The sequence below is a fragment of the Staurois parvus genome, unplaced genomic scaffold (assembly GCF_062004578.1).
Source record: "Staurois parvus isolate SC_StPar_1 unplaced genomic scaffold, SC_StPar_1.0 ptg000980l, whole genome shotgun sequence".
NCBI lineage: Eukaryota > Metazoa > Chordata > Amphibia > Anura > Ranidae > Staurois > Staurois parvus.
Genome location: NW_028318776.1, coordinates 3,328,763 through 3,351,318, shown reverse-complemented (window position 1 = coordinate 3,351,318; position 22,556 = coordinate 3,328,763). Strand labels below are relative to the sequence as shown.

At 40.6% G+C, this 22,556-nt stretch overlaps 1 protein-coding gene across 1 annotated transcript in view; it reads right to left on the bottom strand.

The window, feature by feature from the left end:
- Positions 1–22,556, bottom strand: part of GABRB1 (gamma-aminobutyric acid type A receptor subunit beta1) — a 595,526-nt gene that overhangs the window by 137,814 nt on the left and 435,156 nt on the right. Inside the window, exon 5 of the mRNA XM_089657299.1 lies at positions 8,759–8,841. Within this exon, the coding sequence (XP_089513425.1) occupies positions 8,759–8,841 (83 nt within the window). The remainder of the gene's footprint in view (positions 1–8,758; positions 8,842–22,556) is intronic.

Genomic DNA, 22,556 nt, shown 5'->3' with positions numbered 1-22,556 from the left:
CCCCCAACAGATGCCAAATGTGGCAGAGGGGGGAGGAGGCAGAAAGCAGAGCTTCCACTTTTCGGTGATCTGACTTTTGAGGTCCCATGACATGTGAAATCCCATGTTAGTTAATGAAAGCTGTCTTAATTAGCACTACTGAAGTTGTTCCAACTTTAGAAAAGGTTCCTGTACCACTTCAAGGCAACTTCTATCCGACTTGTGCCCTTAGACGTTAATGGAAGTTACCTCCAAGTTGGATTCTCACCTATATTGATATGATTTGGATCTGACAGTCTTGGTTAACACCAAGGCAGTGTGAGTTTGAGCCTTTTTTGCAGTGCTTTTTGTTGGGTTCCTTGCTGACAGCTGAATGTAAAAAAGAATGCCAGCAAATAAAGATTTGGAAAAAAAATGTGTTGGAGTCCCTTCCCCCCCCCCCCCCCATCCATACCAGGCCCTTTGGCTGAATTGCCAGCCCCGCTCTTTATCAACCAGAAAATCTTTATACAGAATTCTGAGCAGTCAAGCAATTTTTTCCAATCACTCCAAAAAGTTGGAATTCATTAAAAAATAACGAATACCCATAGCCGATATTCTCATTGGCCACAGGCAAAGTTGGATGGCATGAAAGTCACTTTAAAGTTGCATCAAAGTAGTAATTAAGTTGCTTCGAGTCACCAGAAAGTCACCTGGCAAAGTTGTACCGCAAGTTGCGCAACTTTCAAGTCGCAGTAGTGTGAACTGACACTAACATTTGAGATTTTGAGCATGGTCATACACGTATTTGTTTATTATTTAGAAGTGTGCCAAATGCTTTGATGAAATCAAGATAGGCTATGTCCACAGCGCCATCCTGGTCCAAAACATTTGTGAGTCAAAAAACTCAATAGGATTAGTCTGATATGGTATGCCCCCAGTAAAGCCATGCTGTTTTGGGTTCAGCAAGTTGTGTATTTTTAAATGAGAAGTGATCCTTCTTTTTAGAAATAATTCTAATAATTTGACTACATAGATGCTACCTTTCTTTAGATCAAGTCATGGGGAAGTTCTCTTGTCAGAAAAGATTGATTAAAAAGATCAGTTAATGGTCCAACAAATATACCCCAATGTTCTCTCACAACTCTTAGATAAATACCACCAGGTCCCATTGCTTTATTAAGCTTTAACAAGCCAGTTCTTCTGCTATCTCTGTCTCTTCATCATTAGAATCAACATGATCCCCCAGCTTGTTTTTCTTAGTGTAATTTAGACTGTAATATATTAGGCATGCACTTTTCCTTGTTCAAGAGCTTATGCATTTGTGCCTAGAACAGTGGATAAATGAGGTAGTAGTAGTACTGAAGCATAGTCTTTTTGCACACAGACCTATCCAGTCATTGCAAACAGGAAAGGACAGTCTAGAATCTTTGCCACTATCGGATGCCTCATGGCTATACCACAGTGAAGGGATTGCTACCTTGAGCTGGCCTGTCATCATCTTTCCAAACAAATGTACTCTCAATTACAGCATTTTTCAGCAACCTGGATGAAATCTATACACTATAAATTAAACTTGGGTTGTAAATATTAGCCTCTTGGTCTGCATTAATTGCACTTTGTATGACAAGATATGTTTGATGCTTGGTTGTTCTATGCAGATGATAAAAATAATGGCTTTCCCTATATGCAATAACTACATTCTCTATTTTCATTTATTAATATTTTCCCTTGAATCTTCAGAAATATGTGAAAAAATAATGAAGCAAGGGCCTGTAACTTGCTAAACTCTTTATGCCTAAGGAACCAGGCCTTGTTCCACAGTGTGTGACTGCTGTTACAGATATTTTATTATCTTGTTTCAATCAATCCTTTTTATAGCTGGTATAAAACAGGTGCTTTTAGCTGATGGCTTTTAGGAAAAATACCTAAAATGCACTATAATATTTAAACCAACCATATCACTATGAGGGTTATTTACTAAAACTGGTGCATTCAGAATCTGGAGCAGCTCTGCACAGAACCCAATCAGCTTCCAGGTTTCATTGTCAAAGCTTAACTGAACATAGAAACTGATTGGCTACCATGCACAGCTGTACCAGATTCTGTGTGCACAAGTTTTAGTAAATCTCTCCCTAAGTGGACCAAAGTAAACTAAATCCAGCTTGTAAAATAATATGCCTTGCAGATTTCCAGCAACATCTATTATCTGACATTTCTGGATGAGCTGGTCACCAGCCATACGCTGTGGTTCCTCCCGCATGCACCTACATTCTTTAGTAATGTAGGAGGTGGCAAGAGAAACCACAGCGTGTAGCACAGGACCAGGCATTTGAAAGTGTTAGGCCACTAGAAAGGTATACATCCTCTATTACAGACTGGTTTTAATTAGGATTTGTGCACTTCATTTTTAATAAATTAAGGTCATGAACATTACAAATACATAGCTGTATCCTACATCATTCAAAGCAGAAAGCTACCCTATTCTGATTTTTATATGTATAGCAATGAGCAATTAACAATTACAGAGAATATACAACATATCAATTGTTTTTAGTTCATAGGACCAATGTTTTTAAGATTTGATAACAGAACTATACTACAAGCACTGGATAGGGTAAGTACAGAAACGGAGTTTTAGCAATTGGGTTGCTGGTTAGAGTAATATAAGAGTCAAGTGTTTAGCCCGAGGGTTAAGGCTCAAATCAACTGCTTGTTGTTAAAGCGGAACTACACAGCATCTGAGCACCACAAAGCAAAAATATTATTTCATTAATTTTTAATATTCAAAGCAACCCTCCCCCCCATTCATGTATCCATGTTTATTTTTCTGAAAAATCACTTTGAAAAACCCCCCTAGCATTCTTGGCCATCTTGAGTAAGGGCAGATGATTCATGTAGCATTGACTCCCTGTAAGCCATCTGCCCTTAGTTCAGGCATACAAGCAGTATGTGCTTTGCTGAGAAAAGCCCTCCTGCCCTCCAGAAGATTCCTTGTATGTATGGCATAATTTGTGTATATATATATATATATATATATATATATATATATATATATATATATATATATATATTAATGCTAGCAGCAGAAAGATTAAATAAAGGTCAATGTTAACTGAGAGAGTGGAGTTCCACTTTACATTTAGGTGTTAGGATTTGCTTTAGTAAAAGGCATAGGTTAGTGGCTATTAGAGGACATTTATTATTTTGTTGTTTTTGTGGAAAAAATCTATGCCAGAATCTACAGGCTGGTGATAGTGGAAATTATGGAAAATAGTGATCCATAATTTCCCTATATCTTTTTTGCCTGAATATCTGTGAGCAGATTTGTGTGATCTGTAGAGTATTTTGAAATCTAGATAATTTTTATTCAAGCATGAGCAAACTGGACAAATTATCACCCATACACTTAAAAAAAAAGTCTTAAATGTGCAGTTTACTGATTTTTCTGGTTGTCAAATTAATTCCCTCATTCTAGCAGCAATCCCTTCTTTTGAGATTGTGTAACAACAAGAAAAAGAAACAGCCCAGTTTAATTCACATGATCTGCACAATGACATTCATAAAAGGACTTGAAGTTACCTGGGGAATAAAATGTACTTATGGCCAAAGGTAAATGTCTTTTTATACTCTAGGATGACTCAGTGCATTTCAGCGCACAAGTTACATAACTGTTCTTAAGAAGAAAAAAAGCCCAAAGCAAAGTTAAAAGAGAATGGATTTTCAAAAACATTTAATAACACAGCTTTGAAGCACATCCCGAATAAGAGAAAGGTTAGAAAAGATTCATTATTTCCACAACAGGTTCACCTATTCACAGCATCAAAGTATACCATAGGAGAAGGCAGTTTAACTGATGTCTGTTGGTCTGTCCTTAACTGTGAAGTGGAAAAACGTAAATTATTGGAATTATGAAGAATGTATACAATATTTAAAACATATTGCTTTTTATAGCAGATTTGCTATTTTAAGGCAAGGCAATGGGTTGTACAGACATAAGCTGGATTCAGATGGGTGATGTGAAATGTGAAAAACATAGTACAGTGTGGTGCCTTTCATTTTGTATGGAACCCCAATGCACCTAGCCACAGCACCGCAATGCATGTATGTTTTAATGGACCAAAAAGCACATATGTAAACCACATATGTATTTTACAGTTGTGCAGTAAAATAAAAATGCTGCAGGTGCATTATAACCTGCATTAGCAGCCCATTCAAAATGAACATGCTGCTGTAATATAATGCAGGTTAACACACAAACTACCATAGTGCATGCATGGTAAAACATAGAAATGCAGTGGACAGGTCTAAATTCAACCCTACTACTTATAATTGTAAAAGATTTTGACTTATCCATATTGTCCTGTCACCAGTGAAAATGGAGATTACACCTAAGCATCATAAACATGGAACTCTTCTGTGTACTGAGGCTTAAAATCTTTCCGGTGTCTGGCGAGCCACACACGCCACATACAGCTGCCAATACAAGTGCATGGATATATGCTGGGTAAACGCTGGCTTCTGCATTGACATTTGCTTGCACATGTGCATACAGTACATCTGGATGCACCACTTATGCCTTGGCAAATGGAATAGTAAGTGTCCGTATGCATGAGGGCTAATCTGTATACTAAATGTTTGTAGGCACAATATTCTAGACTGTGCCACTTATGCCTTGGTAAATGGGATAGTAAGTGTCCGTATGCATGAGGCCTAATCTGTATACTAAATGTTTGTAGGCACAATATTCTAGACTGTCTAGAATAATTTCCCCAGTCAAAAGAAAAAAAACATATTAATGTGGGCATAATGCCTATTACATGATCCTGTGCAAACATAGAGAATATGACAGGTGATGAGCATTATAGAAAAAATTTAATATTTTGGTTATTTTGTGGCTTTGCTTAATACCAATGTCATGTTTGCCAGAAAAGGTGCAAAAAAATAAATAGATGCATAATAGTAACCATTTTTTAAACTTTGTTTAGCTATACTTGTTTATGGCAATGGCAAGAAAATATTATTGTTGCCCATTAATGTTTTAATGTGCAAATGATGCTATGCATTAATCAGGTTTCTCCTCTGTCCCCGCCCTTGTCTATATCTGCACTCAGACTGAAGAAAGGCATAATTTCAGTGCGGCCTACTGATATTATCTCAGAAGTTAGGAATCAAGGCTTACTATGTTCCCTGATAAATATAATATATTATAATATATATATATATATATATATATATATTATAGCGAGACATTCCAAAAATGTGCTTGAAAAACAAGCAAAAGAATATGAAACTGTAGCAATATGTTTAAATAAATGCTACAACAATAAACTATGCATTCGTTAAAGCAGAACTCCAGGACACTTGAAAATTCTCCCCTGTAGCATGCCTAAGCCTGCAAGGGTGTATGGAGATAGGAAACGTAGATTTACTTACCTGATCTTCCACTACTGCAGGCTTCTCCATGCTGCTAGACTGGTCCCTGCAGCATCGTCTCCCTAATTCTTCAGTGATCTAAGGTCCTGATACTATCAAGACCGATGCAGGGTCCATAACCCTGCACTGGACAAGGGGTTGCTGAGGGTGAGTCACCACTCTCCTTTTGAACTATGCATTATAGTTTCCTTCCATTTTTTTTCCAAAAACATTAACAAAACGACATGCATGATACATGTACATTATACATTAGATTTAATCACCCACCAATGCTTTGTAAATGTTAGTATCTCAGATAGGTTCCCTTTTTGAGCTGACTGAGCTGTGAATTAGCTGCAAAACATTTCAGGAAATATTACACCAGTGCTATCTAGACACGATTTTCCTTCCCTCCCACAAATGGTCAGATGGAATTCTATAAAGCTAACACAAAGCTGCTAGACCAGCCTTGTGAAGGGTTCCTTGATAAGTAAGCAGTGATATTACTGATTTCCCACCTGACAGTGCCTGCACAGATGCAGTGCTGACAACACTTAACAAGAGGTGTTACACTGATCTCCAAAGTAACAGGACATTCTTCCCACTGACCACTAATGTAAGAGAGCACATTCTCCCACTGGCCACAATTGTAAGGACAAACTTTTTCTCTGCTTCGCAATGTTAGTGGCACTTGTATACTTATCTCTAGACAACCACAAATGAAAAACACATTTCTCTACTAACCACCAATGTAAAGGCAGATCCACTCTGGACGTTACATACCTTATTCATTTATTATCCTATCCACAACTTACTGATCATGCTAATATATTATGAACTATAAAAATGAAAACTTTTAGCAAGAGTTCCCTGAGACCAGAAGATAATTTTAAGAGTTCCTCCTTGGTAAAAAGGTTGAGTAAAGTCCGTACTGCCTACGAATCCTTCCAATAGTTAGCAGTAGTTATTCACATTCAAATGGACGTGGTCTGTAATGTTGAAGATGCTTTGCCATTCAATCAATAGCCTTTCTCACTTTAATGAGTTCCAGGAACATACCCCAACATTTATAGCTACATGGGTAAGACTGATGCCCCAAGATGTTCCATTGAACAAAAAGTATGTCGGGCAGAATTTGTTTGTTTCAGTACCTTTACTTGTTTTTTTTTTTTTTTTTATAAATTTTATACAATACTTCACTATGGGATATTATTCTTTCCCAGGCATGTATCTATGGTGGTGAGATTGGATTTAGTGAACAATTTTGAGATCATCCTGCGGCATATTATTTCTATGAGAGGAATCTGAGTCATTATTGGCTGAGAGGCTAAGCAGATTGGAGCCATACATCCATCCATGTGGGATCCTGTATCATTTAAATGCATTTTTAGACCTTTTGTAATGTGAAGTCTAAACTTCTGATAAGCAGCCTCTTTTCTTACATGGTGGCCGAAGCACTTTGTATTGATCAAAATTTCTTACAGTGGACTTTTTTTCAGTTAACACTTGGACTTTATTATTATTTATTAGTTTGTCTGATTTTTTGCTATTGTTGAATTTTTTGTGACAGCCCAACACTTATCTCTTATGAATCACAAGTAAGTCACGCCACTATCCAATCTCCATGGAATGTGTCAAGGCAAATGCTGATTGTCCAAACACATGAGAAGAAATTAGAAAGTTTTTAAAACCGTTTTGCCAATAGTGACAATCATCTCATGTCTAGGAACACCTTAGCCCAGCATATTCAGTACATGACAGTGTTTCTGCACTGCTAAAGGGACATTCTTATGAGAATGTTTAGACACCACATGGAACCACAATGTGCAATATCTACAGGAAGAGAGCCCAGATGGAAAATGTAATGAGTCAAACCCAGATTTTATTTTCCTTATTTAGTTACATAAAAGGAAAATATCAGTGGCTGACCTTTAAGAAATAACTGGAATAGCATTTCAAATGGCTTGACTATTACTGGCAATGGGTAACAAAATGAGTGTAGCAACAGATAATTAAGAAAACAAAGGCAAGGCCCTCCTTTGTGGTGCACATGCAGTGCAAGGGTCTGTTTTCTTCTCAATAGAAAAATAAAGAATTATTGATGCATGATTTACCAACATTTAAAAAAATATCTTTGTTATAATGATCTCTTCTAGCATTTAGAATGGTTTATCATTGGTTTTGTCATGTGGTCACCTTTGGTAGTTAACCCTTAATATGGCCCAGTTGAACGTATGGGGGTTGAATCACTAAAAGCAAATATGTTGTTCACTTTGCAAGGAAAGTTTCACTCTGCAAGCGTAGTGAATGAGGTGAAGTTTAACTTTGCCAAAAATACCCAATCATGTGCAAGAAAAAGAAATTGATTGGACAATGAGATGTAGGCAGGGCTTTCCCTTCTTCACTAAACTCTGGGGAAAATTCCCTTGCAAAGTCTATTTGTCTTTAGTAAATCAACCCCATTGTGCTATTGGGCTGTGTATGGCTGTCCTTGCATGGTTTGACATAGCTATACATGGACCAAAAGATGAACAGCTTTGTAGATAGCCATGCAAATAAATCTATGATGCAAGGATAATCTGGCTCTTAATCCTGCCCCAAGCAATTTTGTTTTCAGCTTTGCCTCAGAACTTGCTGGATCCCATCATTAGCACAGACAGAAGGTATCCTTGCTGAAATCTTGCAATATAGGTAGGCAGGGGTGGACTGACAACTCATGGGGCCCCCGGGCAATAGGGGATCATGGGGCCCCTGTGTCCTTGCCCAAACTCAAAAAAGCCTATGAAAAAGGTACCAGGGGAATCTCAAGGGGCCCCCTACTGACCACCGGGCCCTCGGACAGTGCCCGAGTTTCTAAATGGTCAGTCCGCCCCTGTAGGTAGCTGTTTATTAATTGAAAGCATACAGTATTCAAGCAGCATCCTTCAAAAAACCTTGAAGCATTCAACACTACCATTATTTACTCATAAGGGCTGGACCTTATGAAGAAACACTGATAGCACAAAATGCTTCAAGGTTTTACTATGATGCTCCCAGTACACTGTGCTATTTCAATTAACAAACACCTACTTATATTGCAAGATTTCAGCCAGGATTCCTAGTATTTGTTTGCATTTGCTAAAATTTCAGAGATGATAAAGCAAGGGGACTGCTAAATCTAAAAGGAAAGACCTGTGATGTGTCCCAGAAGGCTGCAGGGGAAGGGGGGTAAACTTCTGCTCAGATCGCTGAGGTGATCCAACTGTAATTGGAAGCGGGTACCTGTCAAACCAGGTACCTGCTTCCCCTTTCTCACAAAGAGTGCACTTTTTGTGGCGAAGTTCCACCTTAACTTCTTTATAGATTTAATTTGTAGTACAAAAAGTAAAGAATTGAATGTACTTACAGCTTTCAATTTCAAGAGTACAGTTCTGTTCATCTAAAGGATATCTGCGTAGATCCATCATACAAGCAGCAGTGGTTGTAATCCTAAATGAAATACATAAGAAATATAAGCCTTGTATTATATACCCCATTTTAATGATGGCATACTTGTTCACATTTACATTAAAGTAAATACAGCATATACCAGCTTGTTTTTAAAACATGTATTATTTAACATATATGGCTATCCCTACTTCAGTCGATCCTGAATACGGCAGCCAGACTTATCCACCTTACCAACCGCTCCGTTTCCGCCACCCCCTATGCCAATTCCTCCACTGGCTTCCGATTGCCCAACGGATCAAATTCAAAATATTAACATTGACGTACAAAGCTATTCATAATACTGCCCCAAACTACATCACCGACCTAATATCCAAATACCACCCAAAACGCACTCTCCGCTCCTCACAAGACCTCCTCTCTAGTTCCCTAGTCTCCTCCTCCCATGCCCACCTCCAGGACTTCTCCAGGGCATCACCCGTCCTCTGGAACTCCCTACCCCAATCCATCAGACTATCACCTACTCTCCTCTCCTTTAGGCGCACCCTGAAAAGCCACCTCTTCAGGGAAGCCTACCCCGCCCCCTGCTAATTGCCGATCTGCTCCATTCTTCCTACCACTCCATCCCCCACAGCTTTTCCTCCTGTACCACTATCCCCTCCCTCCTAGATTGTAAGCTCCAAGGAGCAGGGCCCTCAAACCCCTCGTGTATCGCATTGTATTATTATTGTACTGTCTCATGTATTGTCTCCCATTGTAATGTACAGCGCTGAGCGAACTGTTGGTGCTTTATAAATACTGTATAATAATGATAATATATAAAATAATGTTAGAAATAGTAATATTCATTTAACTAGATAAAATAGCACAACATTATTATTATGAATTAAGAAAATCCCACTCCAGTCACTTCTGAGGCTAAAGCAAATGTAACACGCATAAAGAGGTGCTACAAAATCATAAAGAAAAAAGGTGTTGTTTCCATTATTACTGAATATAATACAAATGACATAATACAATATATACATATGCCATTTGACACTGCTTAGGTGCATTTCAATACATTCACACTAAATGTACCTCCAAGATTCCATGCTTTATTTTGCTTTTCTAAAGTTTCGCTGATCTGCAAAACATTTTAACATGCCAACAAGATATCTAATACACTTTTTAATCTTTCCAAAAATGTAATTTATTTTCCATTTCTAGCACTTAAATCCAAATGGGGATTTAAGAACAATGGCTTAAAGCAGACACTTTCAGTGCAACACAGTTGAATCCACTCCAGTGGGTGTCTGGAAGGTCTGCACCATCTGCTCAGAATAATTAGATGATTTTACTATCTATCACCACAATTTTCCCTCTGTGCTTATCCACCAGCTCTCCCTTCAGTGACAATATTGTACAGTTTTTTTGCCACCACTTCTCATTGATGCACATGTTAAAAGGAATGGAAATCTGGAGGTCTTGTTCTATCAAGCAGCAAAGTAATAAGGCGAAGAAAAACCTTAGGCCATAAATCAAGAGTTAAATGAGCAACATAAAACCTGTAAGATGTCCTGTTTCCTACTCTATTGTGCCCAGCAATTCTTCCTTAGTAGCAGCACCAGCAAGAGAATCAAATCTGATTCATATGCTATCAATAGAGATGAACATACTGGACAGATGAACAGTCAATCAAGGAAGACAACCATGATGAGCATAATTCAGATCCGCAGACAGGGCAAATTTTTTAAAAGTTTTTTCATCTCCATAAAGTGAATTTATCTGTCAAATCAAAATTGAGGATAAATCAGTCACCCCCAAGCTTTTTCTATTTGTCTTTTTTTTTCTTTTTTTTTGACTCTACACTGTTAATTCTTAGTGTTTTCAATCCTTATAATTACAAAATCTACAGAATCAGTGTAACTCTGAACCATAATTCTGGCACGTTCCAGCAGAGAAGTCCCAATTACATTATAGTCACTTAAATCCAAAAGTAACAGGAGATTTTAGAGTTACACTAAATGAATATATTGTGGAATGTCTGGTTGGTTTATTTTGATGAAAGAGCCTCAAATGTGGATTTGTTTTATTTTTAAAGTGTATGTGAAGGCAAAAACTTTTTTTTTTAAAGTTTTTTTACAGATTAGGGTAGTAAATTCCGTTTTTGAAGTTGTACGTAAAAGTAAGCCTAAAATAAGGCTCATCTGCAGGTGTATTAAATATCTCCTAAATTTACAGTCTTTAGGACATATTCACAATGGGTGCAGCCAGTGACGTTTACGGCACATGTGCTCTGAGCTGCGTGCCGTAAACAGTGACTCCCATGCGCATGCACAGGAATGACGTCATTATGGCTCTGGCATTCAAAGGACCAGAGCCTGCAAACCCAGAAGGAAGACCGGGGGAAGATGGAAGCCCTGTCAGTAGTGATAGCGCACTGCTGGAGGGCTCCATTCTAAGGTAAGTAAATCATAATGCGCTAGTATGTGATGCTTATCAGCACATTATGCCATCCCCTTGCATGGGATTTTTTTTTTTTTTAATGAAAAGCAGCAATTTACTACTGCTTTAAAGTAGAAGTCCTGGGTATAACTAACTATACTTAGAATGGATCTTAACCACCATCAAACGTCTATACTAACTACCCTGTGGAATGAAGATGCATATAATTATTTATTCTCAGAGTGCTCTGGTACAGTCACAGAATCTCCACAGCAGCTGGCTTCAGGGAGGAGAGGAGAGCGCTGACAATGGATGGAATGCCTTGGTAGTGTCATCACCCATTGGCTTACTATGAGGCATCCATTGTTGGCTGTCCCTCCTCTCCTCTAAAGCTGGCCAATGGGAGAAGATCACATGAGTGGACCAGAGTGCCCTGAGTATAGGTATTTATAAGCAACTTCCTTCTAATCTACAGGGTAGTTAGCATAGGAGTTAGAAGGTAGGTGGGAGCAGTTTTAATCTTAGTTAGTTCTAGCCTGGACTATGAAATATATTATTATTATTATGCAGTATTTATATAGCGCCAACAGTTTGCTCAGCGCTGTACATTATAATGGGAGACAGTACACGAGACAGCACAGTAACAATACAATACAATACACAAGGGGTGCGAGGGACCTGCTCCTTGGAGCGTACAATCTAGGAGGGAGGGGATTGCAGTTTACCAATCATTAGATGTGGTTGCTGATTTGTTTTCTTTGTTTAGGCTTTTTCCCCCCTGTGTTTTCACCCGGTGATCTGACCAGTAACACACAGCCTGTATTAGAGTGCCCCCGTTCTGGACAAATAAGCACAGGGGGCAGATTTAGACAGCAGCATTATCAGCCAAACTCCAGCTAACACTTTATACGCAGTTACAGCAAAGAGTTTTGTTCCTGTTAGGATAAAGGTTTTACATAAATAAATAAAACTGATCATGTTAGGCACCCCTGTCCGTGTTAAATGGTTTGTCTCATCAGTGTAACTACAAGAGAGTTTGTTCTGTTAAAAAACAACTTACTGGCTGGAGCATCAGATGTAAACAGAACACCTAAAAAAAGAAACTCATTCAGCCAAGATATGGTAAGCTGCAATATAATACATGTTTGCTTTTGGGGTTAATACTGTTTTATCACTTTTAGGCTATTTTTGCTGTATTTGTACTTTTGGGGAGATTTCACTTCACTCCCTGTGCTGGAACAGGAACAAAAATCTCCTCATGACTTGGCAACAATGGTTACCTGGATGAACCAACTCAGCAGGAACACAGACAGCAATAAAAACTTGACAGAGGTCTTATCGCTTCCCCATTCAATTAAAAAAAAAAAAATTTTGCCTGTGCATACACTTTAACAAAAAAGAAGAAAAAAATACTGCTTTGTAAATCTAACTTGGAACCCAAATGGACTAAAGATGGATGATGGTCAGTGGAACATTTTTTTCATTATTCACTCATCTCTAAATGTTGGAATACACTGTACACTAGTTTTACAACTATCTATACTAGTTTTACAACAACTACATCAGCATCAGTATTCAGCAAAGATATATTAGTCTACCAGTAGATGGCAGTGTTTATAAGTTTGTAGTTGCATCCAGGATAAACTCTATGTCTTTTCTATATAATAACGTTCCTGTTTCCTGTTAGCAGAGAACCAGCAGATAAACACATGTGGACTGTGTACTGTCTGTTCTGTAGGACTATATACATAATCTCTAGCACAAATTACTAGTTTTCCAAAGCTCACATGTATTTGGTGGCAAGTGTGGTAAGCTCACAGGTTTGGTAATTTTATTAAGTTCTTATAACTGGAAAACATTGCAGTAACTAAGTTAGCTAATACAAAGTCAGTGAAAAATAATCAAACTATTCCTGACATAAAAAAACTCTTGTTGGGACAGATTTTTTTTTAGAAAAATAGAGACAAATAAAGCACACAGTAGATTTGTTGGCTCCAGTGATCCAACCAGGTGCAAGGCAAAATCCTGTTTTTATTCCCCTTCACATGATAGGGCATTCAATGTGAACACATTCACTTAGCTAAATAACTACTCCTTCTGCTTCTTTAGTAATTCAACCTAATTTAATAAAGTAAGGAAAACCTAGCAGGTATTACATCTTTGTGTTTGTGTTATTAATTATTTTATATTTTGTATTTGTACCTTTGATTTACAAAATTCAAGTTGCAGTAGAGATAGATAGATAGATAGATAGATAGATAGATAGATAGATAGATAGATAGATAATTAACTAATAGATATACACATCTCAAAATTGTTATGGTTAGAAATTGTCTGGATCTGGCCCCCGGGATACAGTTTTATTTTGAAAAAGTGAAAGTGACTAGAACAAAAAGCTGCAGGATATAAAGGGAGGCAACTGTCTCAAGTGCAAACTGCAGGAAAACAAAGCTGAAAAGGTTACAAGGGGCTGTATATGATGCAGATACAAAGAAAAATAAGGGAAGAAAAACCAAACTTTCATCTTACATAACATTCTTCTCCTCTTCCAGAACAGAATTCAGTTTATATTGGGTTTTTAGTTAGCTTGACCGTGTGCCTGTCAGTGCACTTAATTTATATATGATCTACTGATGTTTAATCTAAAAAATACAAAAAGACACTTTTTTTCCATTTATCAGCAATAGATGGAATTTTATTTAATCAGTATTTTTATAATAAAGATGCAAAGAAAGGTGCATTAAAATAATATTACAATTGTTATTATTATTAATAATGTTATTTAATAATGTTTTTATGCTTATTCATAACAACCCAAAGCAACCAGTAACAGATCATTTAAGAGATGAGACATTCAAACATCTTTGTGTTATTTGGGCTGTCCAGTTCAGTGTTATGCCAGACAAAATGGGATTGATTTACTAAGGGCAAAAAGTGCAGTTGCTCCAGAGCTTAGTAAACGAGGTAAAGTTTCACTTTACAGAATATTCGAAACCGTGCTAGGAAAATAAAGAAAGCAGTATTTTTGCTTGCACATGATTGGATGATGGAAGTCAGCAGAGCTTCTGCTCATTTACTAAGCCTTGGAGCAACTGCACTTGCACTGCACTGAAAACTCAGGGAAGCCTATCTTGTCTCCACCTAACAACTGAACTTTTAATTTTTCCAGCTCCTCCCTCACAGTCATTACCTTTTATATCACTTCCCCACCATATTATATTGTTAGCTCGTTAGAACGGGACCCGGGCTCTCAGTGATACCCCAGTCTGTGTTGGGAGCTCGCTCTGCGGTGCACTCCCAGCACAAAGACAGGTACGCAAATATGTGGTCCCACGGAAAAAAGCCCAGTTCTGTGAGGCCGCATATTTGTGTGACGTCAGCGGGAAGGGGTTAAGCTTATGATCTACCAGAACTCCCAGATCCTTCTCCACCATTGATTCCCCCAGTTGTACTCCCCCTAATATGTATGATGCATGCATATTTTCAGCCCCCAAGTGAATAACCTTACATTTATCAACATTAAACCCCATTTGCCACTTAGTTGCCCAATTAAACAGTGCATTGAGGTCGGCTTATAAGTTGGAGACATCCTGTAAGAACGTTATTCCACTGCACAGCTTGGTGTCATCTGCAAAGACTGAAATGGTATTTTTAACCCCAGACCCTATATTGTTTATAAATATATTAAAAAGTAAAGGTCCCAACACGGAACCATGGGGTACACCACTGACATGACAACCCTAGACCATTCAGAGTATGAATCATTAATCACTACTCTCTGAATACGATCTTTTAGCCAGTTTTCTATCCATTTACATACATATTTTTCCAAGCCTGTAGACTTTACCTTACACATTAGCCATATGTGGGGAACTGTGTCAAAAGCTTTTGCAAAATCCAAGTATACCACGTTCACCGCCACCCCTCTGTCCAAGGTTTTGCTCACCTCCTCATAAAAAGAAATCAGATTTGTTTGACAACTTCTGTCTTTCGTGAATCCATGCTGTCTGTTGCTTAAAATATTTTTTACCCACAAGAACTCATCTATGTGGTCTTTTATTAAACTCTTTGCAGTATCTTCTCAACTATAGATGTTAAACTAACAAGTCTATAATTACTTGATAAAGATTTTGACCCCTTTTTAAATATAGGCACCACATTGGCCTTACGTCAATCCAGTGGTACTATGCCAGTCATTAAAGAGACCCTAAAAATTAGAAACAATGGCTTTGCAATGACAGAGCTTAATTCTTTAATGACCCATGGGTGTATGCCATCCGGTCCAGGTGCTCTATTCACCTTTATTCTAAATATTTCTGGATAATATCAACTGTGAGCCATCTGGAGCTGTGTCAATACTATGCCCATTATGGACAAGAGCTCCCCTGTGCTCCTTTCTATACACAGAGCTGAAGAAGGTATTTAATAAATTGGCCTTCTCTTTGTCCCCAGTCACCCACTCTAGATTATTTTGTAAAGGGCCTAGATGCTCGGACTGGATCTTTTTACTATTAATATATTTGAAGAATTTTTTGGGGTTGGTCCTGCTATCCTTTCCAATCTGTCATTCGTTTTCAATTTTTGTGGCCTTTATTTCCTTTTTACATATTATGTTATATTCATTGTAATGTTTAAACGATGATAGAGTTCCTTCACTGTTATATTTAATAAAAGCTCTTTTCTTATTATCTATAGCTTTTTTAACTTTGGCCATAAACCACATAGGTTTGATTTTTAGCCTTTTAAACTTGTTCCCCATGGGAATGTATTTTGCAGTGTGTTCACATACAGTCTTTTTGAAGAACTCCCATTTCTGTGTTGTGTTCATCAATGCCAATATTCCCTCCAAGTCTAAGAGCAGCTCTCAGCCTTGGAAAATTAGCTCTCTTAAAATTGAGCATTTTTATTTTTGCTTGTTGTTTACAGCTAACAATTAATGAAATCATGTTATGGTCACTGCTACCCAGATGTTCTTTATATGGACATTCGTAATAAGCTCTGCATGGTTTGAGATTACCAGGTCCAGCAGAGCATCATTTCTAGTTGGGGCCTCTATGAACGGTACCATAAAATTGTCCTGTAGTAGGTTTATACATTTTTGCCCTTTAACTGTTCCTGCAGTACCATTAATCCAGTCAATTTCTGGGTAGTTAAAATCCCCCCATTTTTATCACTGTCCCAGCCTAAGCAGCCCTTTCAATCTGTGCAAGGAGCTGAGTCTCCGCCTGTTCATTAACACTGGGAGGCCTATAACAAACTCCAATGATTACCTTTTGTAGTACGCACCCTTGTGTGCAGTTCCACCCATAATGCTTCAGCCTCTTCACACTCTCCATCAACTAGGTCCTCTTTCACACTCGCTCTGAGATCACTTCTCACATAGAGACAGACACCACCACCTTTCCTTTTTACCCTGTCTCTCTGACAGAGAATATAGCCAGGAATATTAATGGACCAGTCAAGTGAAGAATGAAGCCAAGATTCAGCAATACCAATTAAATCATAGTTCTGTTCATACACCAAAGCTTCCAACTCACCTATTTTGCTTGGCAGACTTCTGGCATTGGTGAAAAAACACTTTAATTCATTGGCACCTTGTGCACATGTATCTTGCATACTTTTTATTTTCATACAAATGGTACCAATTTCAATGATAGTTTGTAACATAGGAACCTTCTCATCTGCCATAACCCTCCCCCCATCTTTCTCCATTCCACCCACCAATAAGAATTGACCCCTGTCTGATCTGCCTACCCTGTTATAATCTAATTCTCCTCCCCCCTCGATCCTAGTTTAAATACTCCTCCAGCCTTCCCATAAACCTCTCCCCCAGCACAGCAGACCCCCTTCCATTTAGGTGCAAACCATCTCTAGCATATAGGTTGCACCCCAATGAAAAGTCAGCCCAGTGCTCTAGAAACCCAAATCCTTCCCTCTTACACCAGGTCTTTAGCCATGCATTGAGTTGTCTAATCTCCCCCTGTCTTTGTTGAGTTGCACATGGCACAGGTAATATTTCAGAGGATATCACCTTGGAGGTCCTTACCCTCAACTTGCAGCCTAGTTCATTAAATTGATTCTTAAGGAGCCTCCACCTTCCATGTATTCTGTCATTGATTCTAACATGGACCAAGACAGCTGGGTCATGCCCAGCTCCTCCCAGTAATTTATCAACCTGGTCCACCACATGCCGAACCCTTGCATCAGGGAGACAGCAAACCATTCGGTCATAGAATCCCCTACTACCACCAGCTGTCTAGGCCTTCCTGCACTACCCTCACCACCTCTCCCAGATGGTCTGCCCTCCCGGCAGTGGGCAATGACCCCCAGGGCTGCCACACCTGAGCTTGCCACCCCCACATCTTCACCCAACTTGGCAAATCTGTTTGGGTGCACAAACCCAGGGCTGGCCTTCCTTTTCTGTGAGCTCCTACCTCTCGCGTTAGTAACCCATCTTCCTACCTGATAATCCTGATTAACCCCTCCACCCTTCACATCAGTAGCTACCTGCTCAGGGAGCAGAAGACCCCTTTCAAGGTTGTCGGTTCTGCCCAGTGTTGCAACTTGCTCCTCCAAATCTCTAACACGAGCTTCCTGAAGGGCAATCCGCTCACATCTGTTGAAGCAGTATCCTTCCTGGAGATGTTACTCCATTGTTGCATACATGCGGCACACTGTGCACTGCATTAAACCTTCAACTCTGCTAGCACTCCTTATCCCAGTTACAATATTAATATTTTTAATAGGAAATATCAGTTGTCACTTACAGGTTAGTAGACTCTTGTTATAATCTCCTGTTTTCAACTCCGTTTTTTAACTCCACTTATCAAATGTCCACTTAGTCAAAGGTCCAGCGAGCAAAATACAGGCAAGCTCAAGGATGAGAAAGCTCAGAGTGAGCTCGATAGAAAGTTATATAGTACCTGGAGCACCTGTGACCAATTAACCCCTCCCCTTAATTAGCAGACTGAAGGAAGGCAAGGAAAGGAAGAAAAAAATGCTATTTAAAAAGATACAGAAAAAGTGATTTAAAAAAGTAAAAGCTTTTAGCAAGACCCAAAGAAGAAAATAAAACAACTATAAACACCAGCAATCACCAGAAGTCAAAAGTAAAACTGTTTTTCACGCTCCACTCAAATATCCCACTCTTTTTAGCTATCAGCCAGCGAAAAGTGCCAGCTTATAGTAATATTATTAATAATAATAATAATAATAATGATAATAATAATAGTAAAAAAGAAGTTTGGGGGTCACAGATTATTGTTTCTCTTGTTGAAAACTGACATGTGCTTTAAAGCCCAAGTCCAACTAATACTTTTTTGTTTTAGAAAGAACAGGGAAGGGTTGGAGCTTCTGGCAGGTTTTTATTGCTGTCTGTGTCCCTATTGGGCAGAAATTCTATCACTATCTGTCAGGAAGTAATGGAACATCCCCAGGGGGAACAAAGATACACATAATTGCACTTTTTAGCCATGTGAGGAATGGTTAGAACATATGATCATGTTTTCACTTATCTTTCTGCCTCAAACCCCATTTTTTTGCATGGGTATCACAGGGAAAGTGTCCCAATGGGGCTACAGAAAGCAATCAAAACCCATGAAAAGTTTTGTCCTTTTATTAAAAATAAAAAATAAATAAGTTAGTCTGAGTTGGGATTTAAAATGGGTTTGCTCTCCCATGGTGTAACTATTTTTTTAGTTGTAACAGTCATACGTATGTAATGTTTTTTTTTATGTTGATGATGATTATTATGGATAATTTTTTTTTTTACTACACAGTGGTAATCTAGAATGCATTTTATTAGAGCATTTAAAACCCCCAATATTTCTCATTTTGTTAATTCAGTTTGATTGCAACACTTTATTACAATCCTGTTAATCCTGAGCCATATCACCAAGAAATAGCCAAGGACTGTATGACAGGAAAAAGCATCTGTTCTCACCTTCCTGAATAGGAAGCTCTGTTCTCACAGTGGTGGTAAAAATGTTTCCTATTCCTGTGAGTGTACTATGGGAAGCAATATTTAACACAGCATGAATGATTAATGCATGGCCTACACTGAATGATAGAAACCTTGTCATGAAATGCCCAATCCCTTGTGGCGAAGAAGGAAATTAAAGTTTAATCTGTCCTCGCCTTTTCCTAACTGACATGGTAGAATATAAATTCTAGCCATGTACGAGGTCAGAAATTGGGAATAAGCCAACCTTTAAGAAATCTTAAATACACAGAGAGCCTAATGCTACCAAAGTGAGTTTCTGAAATGCCAAGCAAAGATTGCTTACTTAACTTTTTATAGACTTGCTTAGATAATCCTATTTTTGTTATTTACATCTGGCAGGTCTCCGTATGCACCAGTTTATGTCTGATGTGTTCTTTGAGATTTGTATCTCCTAGAAAGGTTTGCAGAAATGTGTCATGGAAAAGTATTAACTGTGCCAGATACCGCAAGCCAGTAAAGATTTATTTCCGGGAAAGTTATAACGAAGAGGTATGTTGCTAGTATCACCTATCTGGCTTTTAAAGTCGGGTTTTCAATTAACTCCACAGTAACATAGTCATAGTTGCCATTAGAGATGAGCGAAATATTCAAAAATTCGATTCGGCTGATTCGCCGAATTCGCGGAATAAATTCGATTCGAGGCGAATATATTCGCTGCGAATTTAACTTATAAAAAGGGTGTTTCTAGGCTTCAGAGAGCCTTTATATTAGTGCAGAACACTGTACCTTTAATTTAAATGCCCTTGGAGTCTGCTGGGGAAGAGAACTAATACTGTCAGTCAGTATGACATGCAGATGAGTGCCGTCGATCTTAGAATCACCGCACACTTCACTCATTTGGGCAGTCACGGGGCCAAAACCAGAGTGTGGAGCCACAGTGTGGCGGTGGAGGCAGCAGCAATGGGAGGCCATACAGCACCCTATGACAAAATGGAACCCACCAGCAGTGTGAGGAGACCTGAAAGTGGCACATGGCAGAGTGTGGCGATGGAGACAGCAGCAATGGGAGGCCGTACAGGGACCCATGAGACACTCTGGACCTGGCAGCAGCATGAGGAGGCGGTACAGGGGCCCATGGCAGATTACGGGCCTGGCAGCAGCAATGGGAGGCCCGTAATCTGCCAGCACCCTATGACAAAATGGAACCCACCAGCAGTGTGAGGAGACCTGAAAGTGGCACATGGCAGAGTGTGGCGATGGAGACAGCAGCAATGGGAGGCCGTACAGGGACCCATGACACACTCTGGACCTGGCAGCAGCATGAGGAGGCGGTACAGGGGCCCATGACAGATTACGGGCCTGGCAGCAGCAGTGGGCGGGCGGTGGATGCAGCAGTATTCGGAAGCCAAACACAGGCCTCGGTTAAAAAGCAGAAGCCGTCAGCAGCGTGAGCAGACGACAGAGGCACATGGCGCAGGGTGGCGGTGGAGGCAGCAGTATTCGGAAGCCATACACAGGCCTAGATTAAAAAGCGGAAGCCGTCAGCAGCGTGAGCAGGCGACAGAGACACATGGCGCAGGGTGGCGGTGGATGCAGCAGTATTCGGAAGCCAAACACAGGCCTCGGTTAAAAAGTGGAAGCCGTCAGCAGCGTGAGCAGACGACAGAGGCACATGGCGCAGGGTGGCGGTGGAGGCAGCAGCAATGGAAGGCCATACAGCACCCTATCACAAAATGGAACCCACCAACAGTGTAAGGAGACCTGAAAGTGGCATATGGCGCAGGTTGGCGGTGGAGGCAGCAGTATTCGGAAGACATACACAGGACTAGTTTAAAAAGCGGAAGCCGTCAGCAGCGTGAGCAGACGACAGAGGCACATGGCGCAGGGTGGCGGTGGAGGCAGCAGTATTCGGAAGCCATACACAGGCCTAGGTTAAAAAGCGGAAGCCGTCAGCAGCGTGAGCAGACGACAGAGGCACATGGCGCAGGGTGGCGGTGGAGGCAGCAGTATTCGGAAGCCATACACAGGCCTAGGTTAAAAAGCAGAAGCCGTCAGCAGCGTGAGCAGACGACAGAGACACATGGCGCAGGGTGGCGGTGGATGCAGCAGTATTCGGAAGCCAAACACAGGCCTCGGTTAAAAAGCGGAAGCCGTCAGCAGCGTGAGCAGACGACAGAGGCACATGGCGCAGGGTGGCGGTGGAGGCAGCAGCAATGGAAGGCCATACAGCACCCTATCACAAAATGGAACCCACGAACAGTGTAAGGAGACCTGAAAGTGGCACATGGCGCAGGGTGGCGGTGGAGGCAGCAGTATTCGGAAGCCATACACAGGCCTAGGTTAAAAAGCGGAAGCCGTCAGCAGCGTGAGCAGACGACAGAGACACATGGCGCAGGGTGGCGGTGGATGCAGCAGTATTCGGAAGCCAAACACAGGCCTCGGTTAAAAAGCGGAAGCCGTCAGCAGCGTGAGCAGACGACAGAGGCACATGGCGCAGGGTGGAGGTGGAGGCAGCAGTATTCGGAAGCCATACACAGGCCTAGGTTAAAAAGCGGAAGCCGTCAGCAGCATGAGCAGACGACAGAGACACATGGCGCAGGGTGGCGGTGGATGCAGCAGTATTCGGAAGCCAAACACAGGCCTCGGTTAAAAAGCGGAAGCCGTCAGCAGCGTGAGCAGACGACAGAGGCACATGGCGCAGGGTGGCGGTGGAGGCAGCAGCAATGGAAGGCCATACAGCACCCTATCACAAAATGGAACCCACCAACAGTGTAAGGAGACCTGAAAGTGGCACATGGCGCAGGGTGGCGGTGGAGGCAGCAGTATTCGGAAGACATACACAGGACTAGGTTAAAAAGCGGAAGCCGTCAGCAGCGTGAGCAGACGACAGAGGCACATGGCGCAGGGTGGCGGTGGATGCAGCAGTATTCGGAAGCCAAACACAGGCCTCGGTTAAAAAGCGGAAGCCGTCAGCAGCGTGAGCAGACGACAGGCACATGGCGCAGGGTGGCGGTGGAGGCAGCAGCAATGGGAGGCCATACAGCACCCTATCACAAAATGGAACCCACCAGCAGTGTGAGGAGACCTGAAAGTGGCACATGGCAGAGTGTGGCGATGGAGACAGCAGCAATGGGAGGCCGTACAGGGACCCATGACACACTCTGGACCTGGCAGCAGCATGAGGAGGCGGTACAGGGGCCCATGACAGATTACGGGCCTGGCAGCAGCATGAGGAGTCGGTACGGGGGCCCATGGCAGATTACGGGCCTGGCAGCAGCATGAGGAGGCGGTACAGGGGCCCATGGCAGAGTGGCGGAGCGTAAGCAGCTAAAATTGAAGGCCATACAGAGGCCTATGTTAAAAAGTCCCCCCAGCAGCAGCGTGGGGA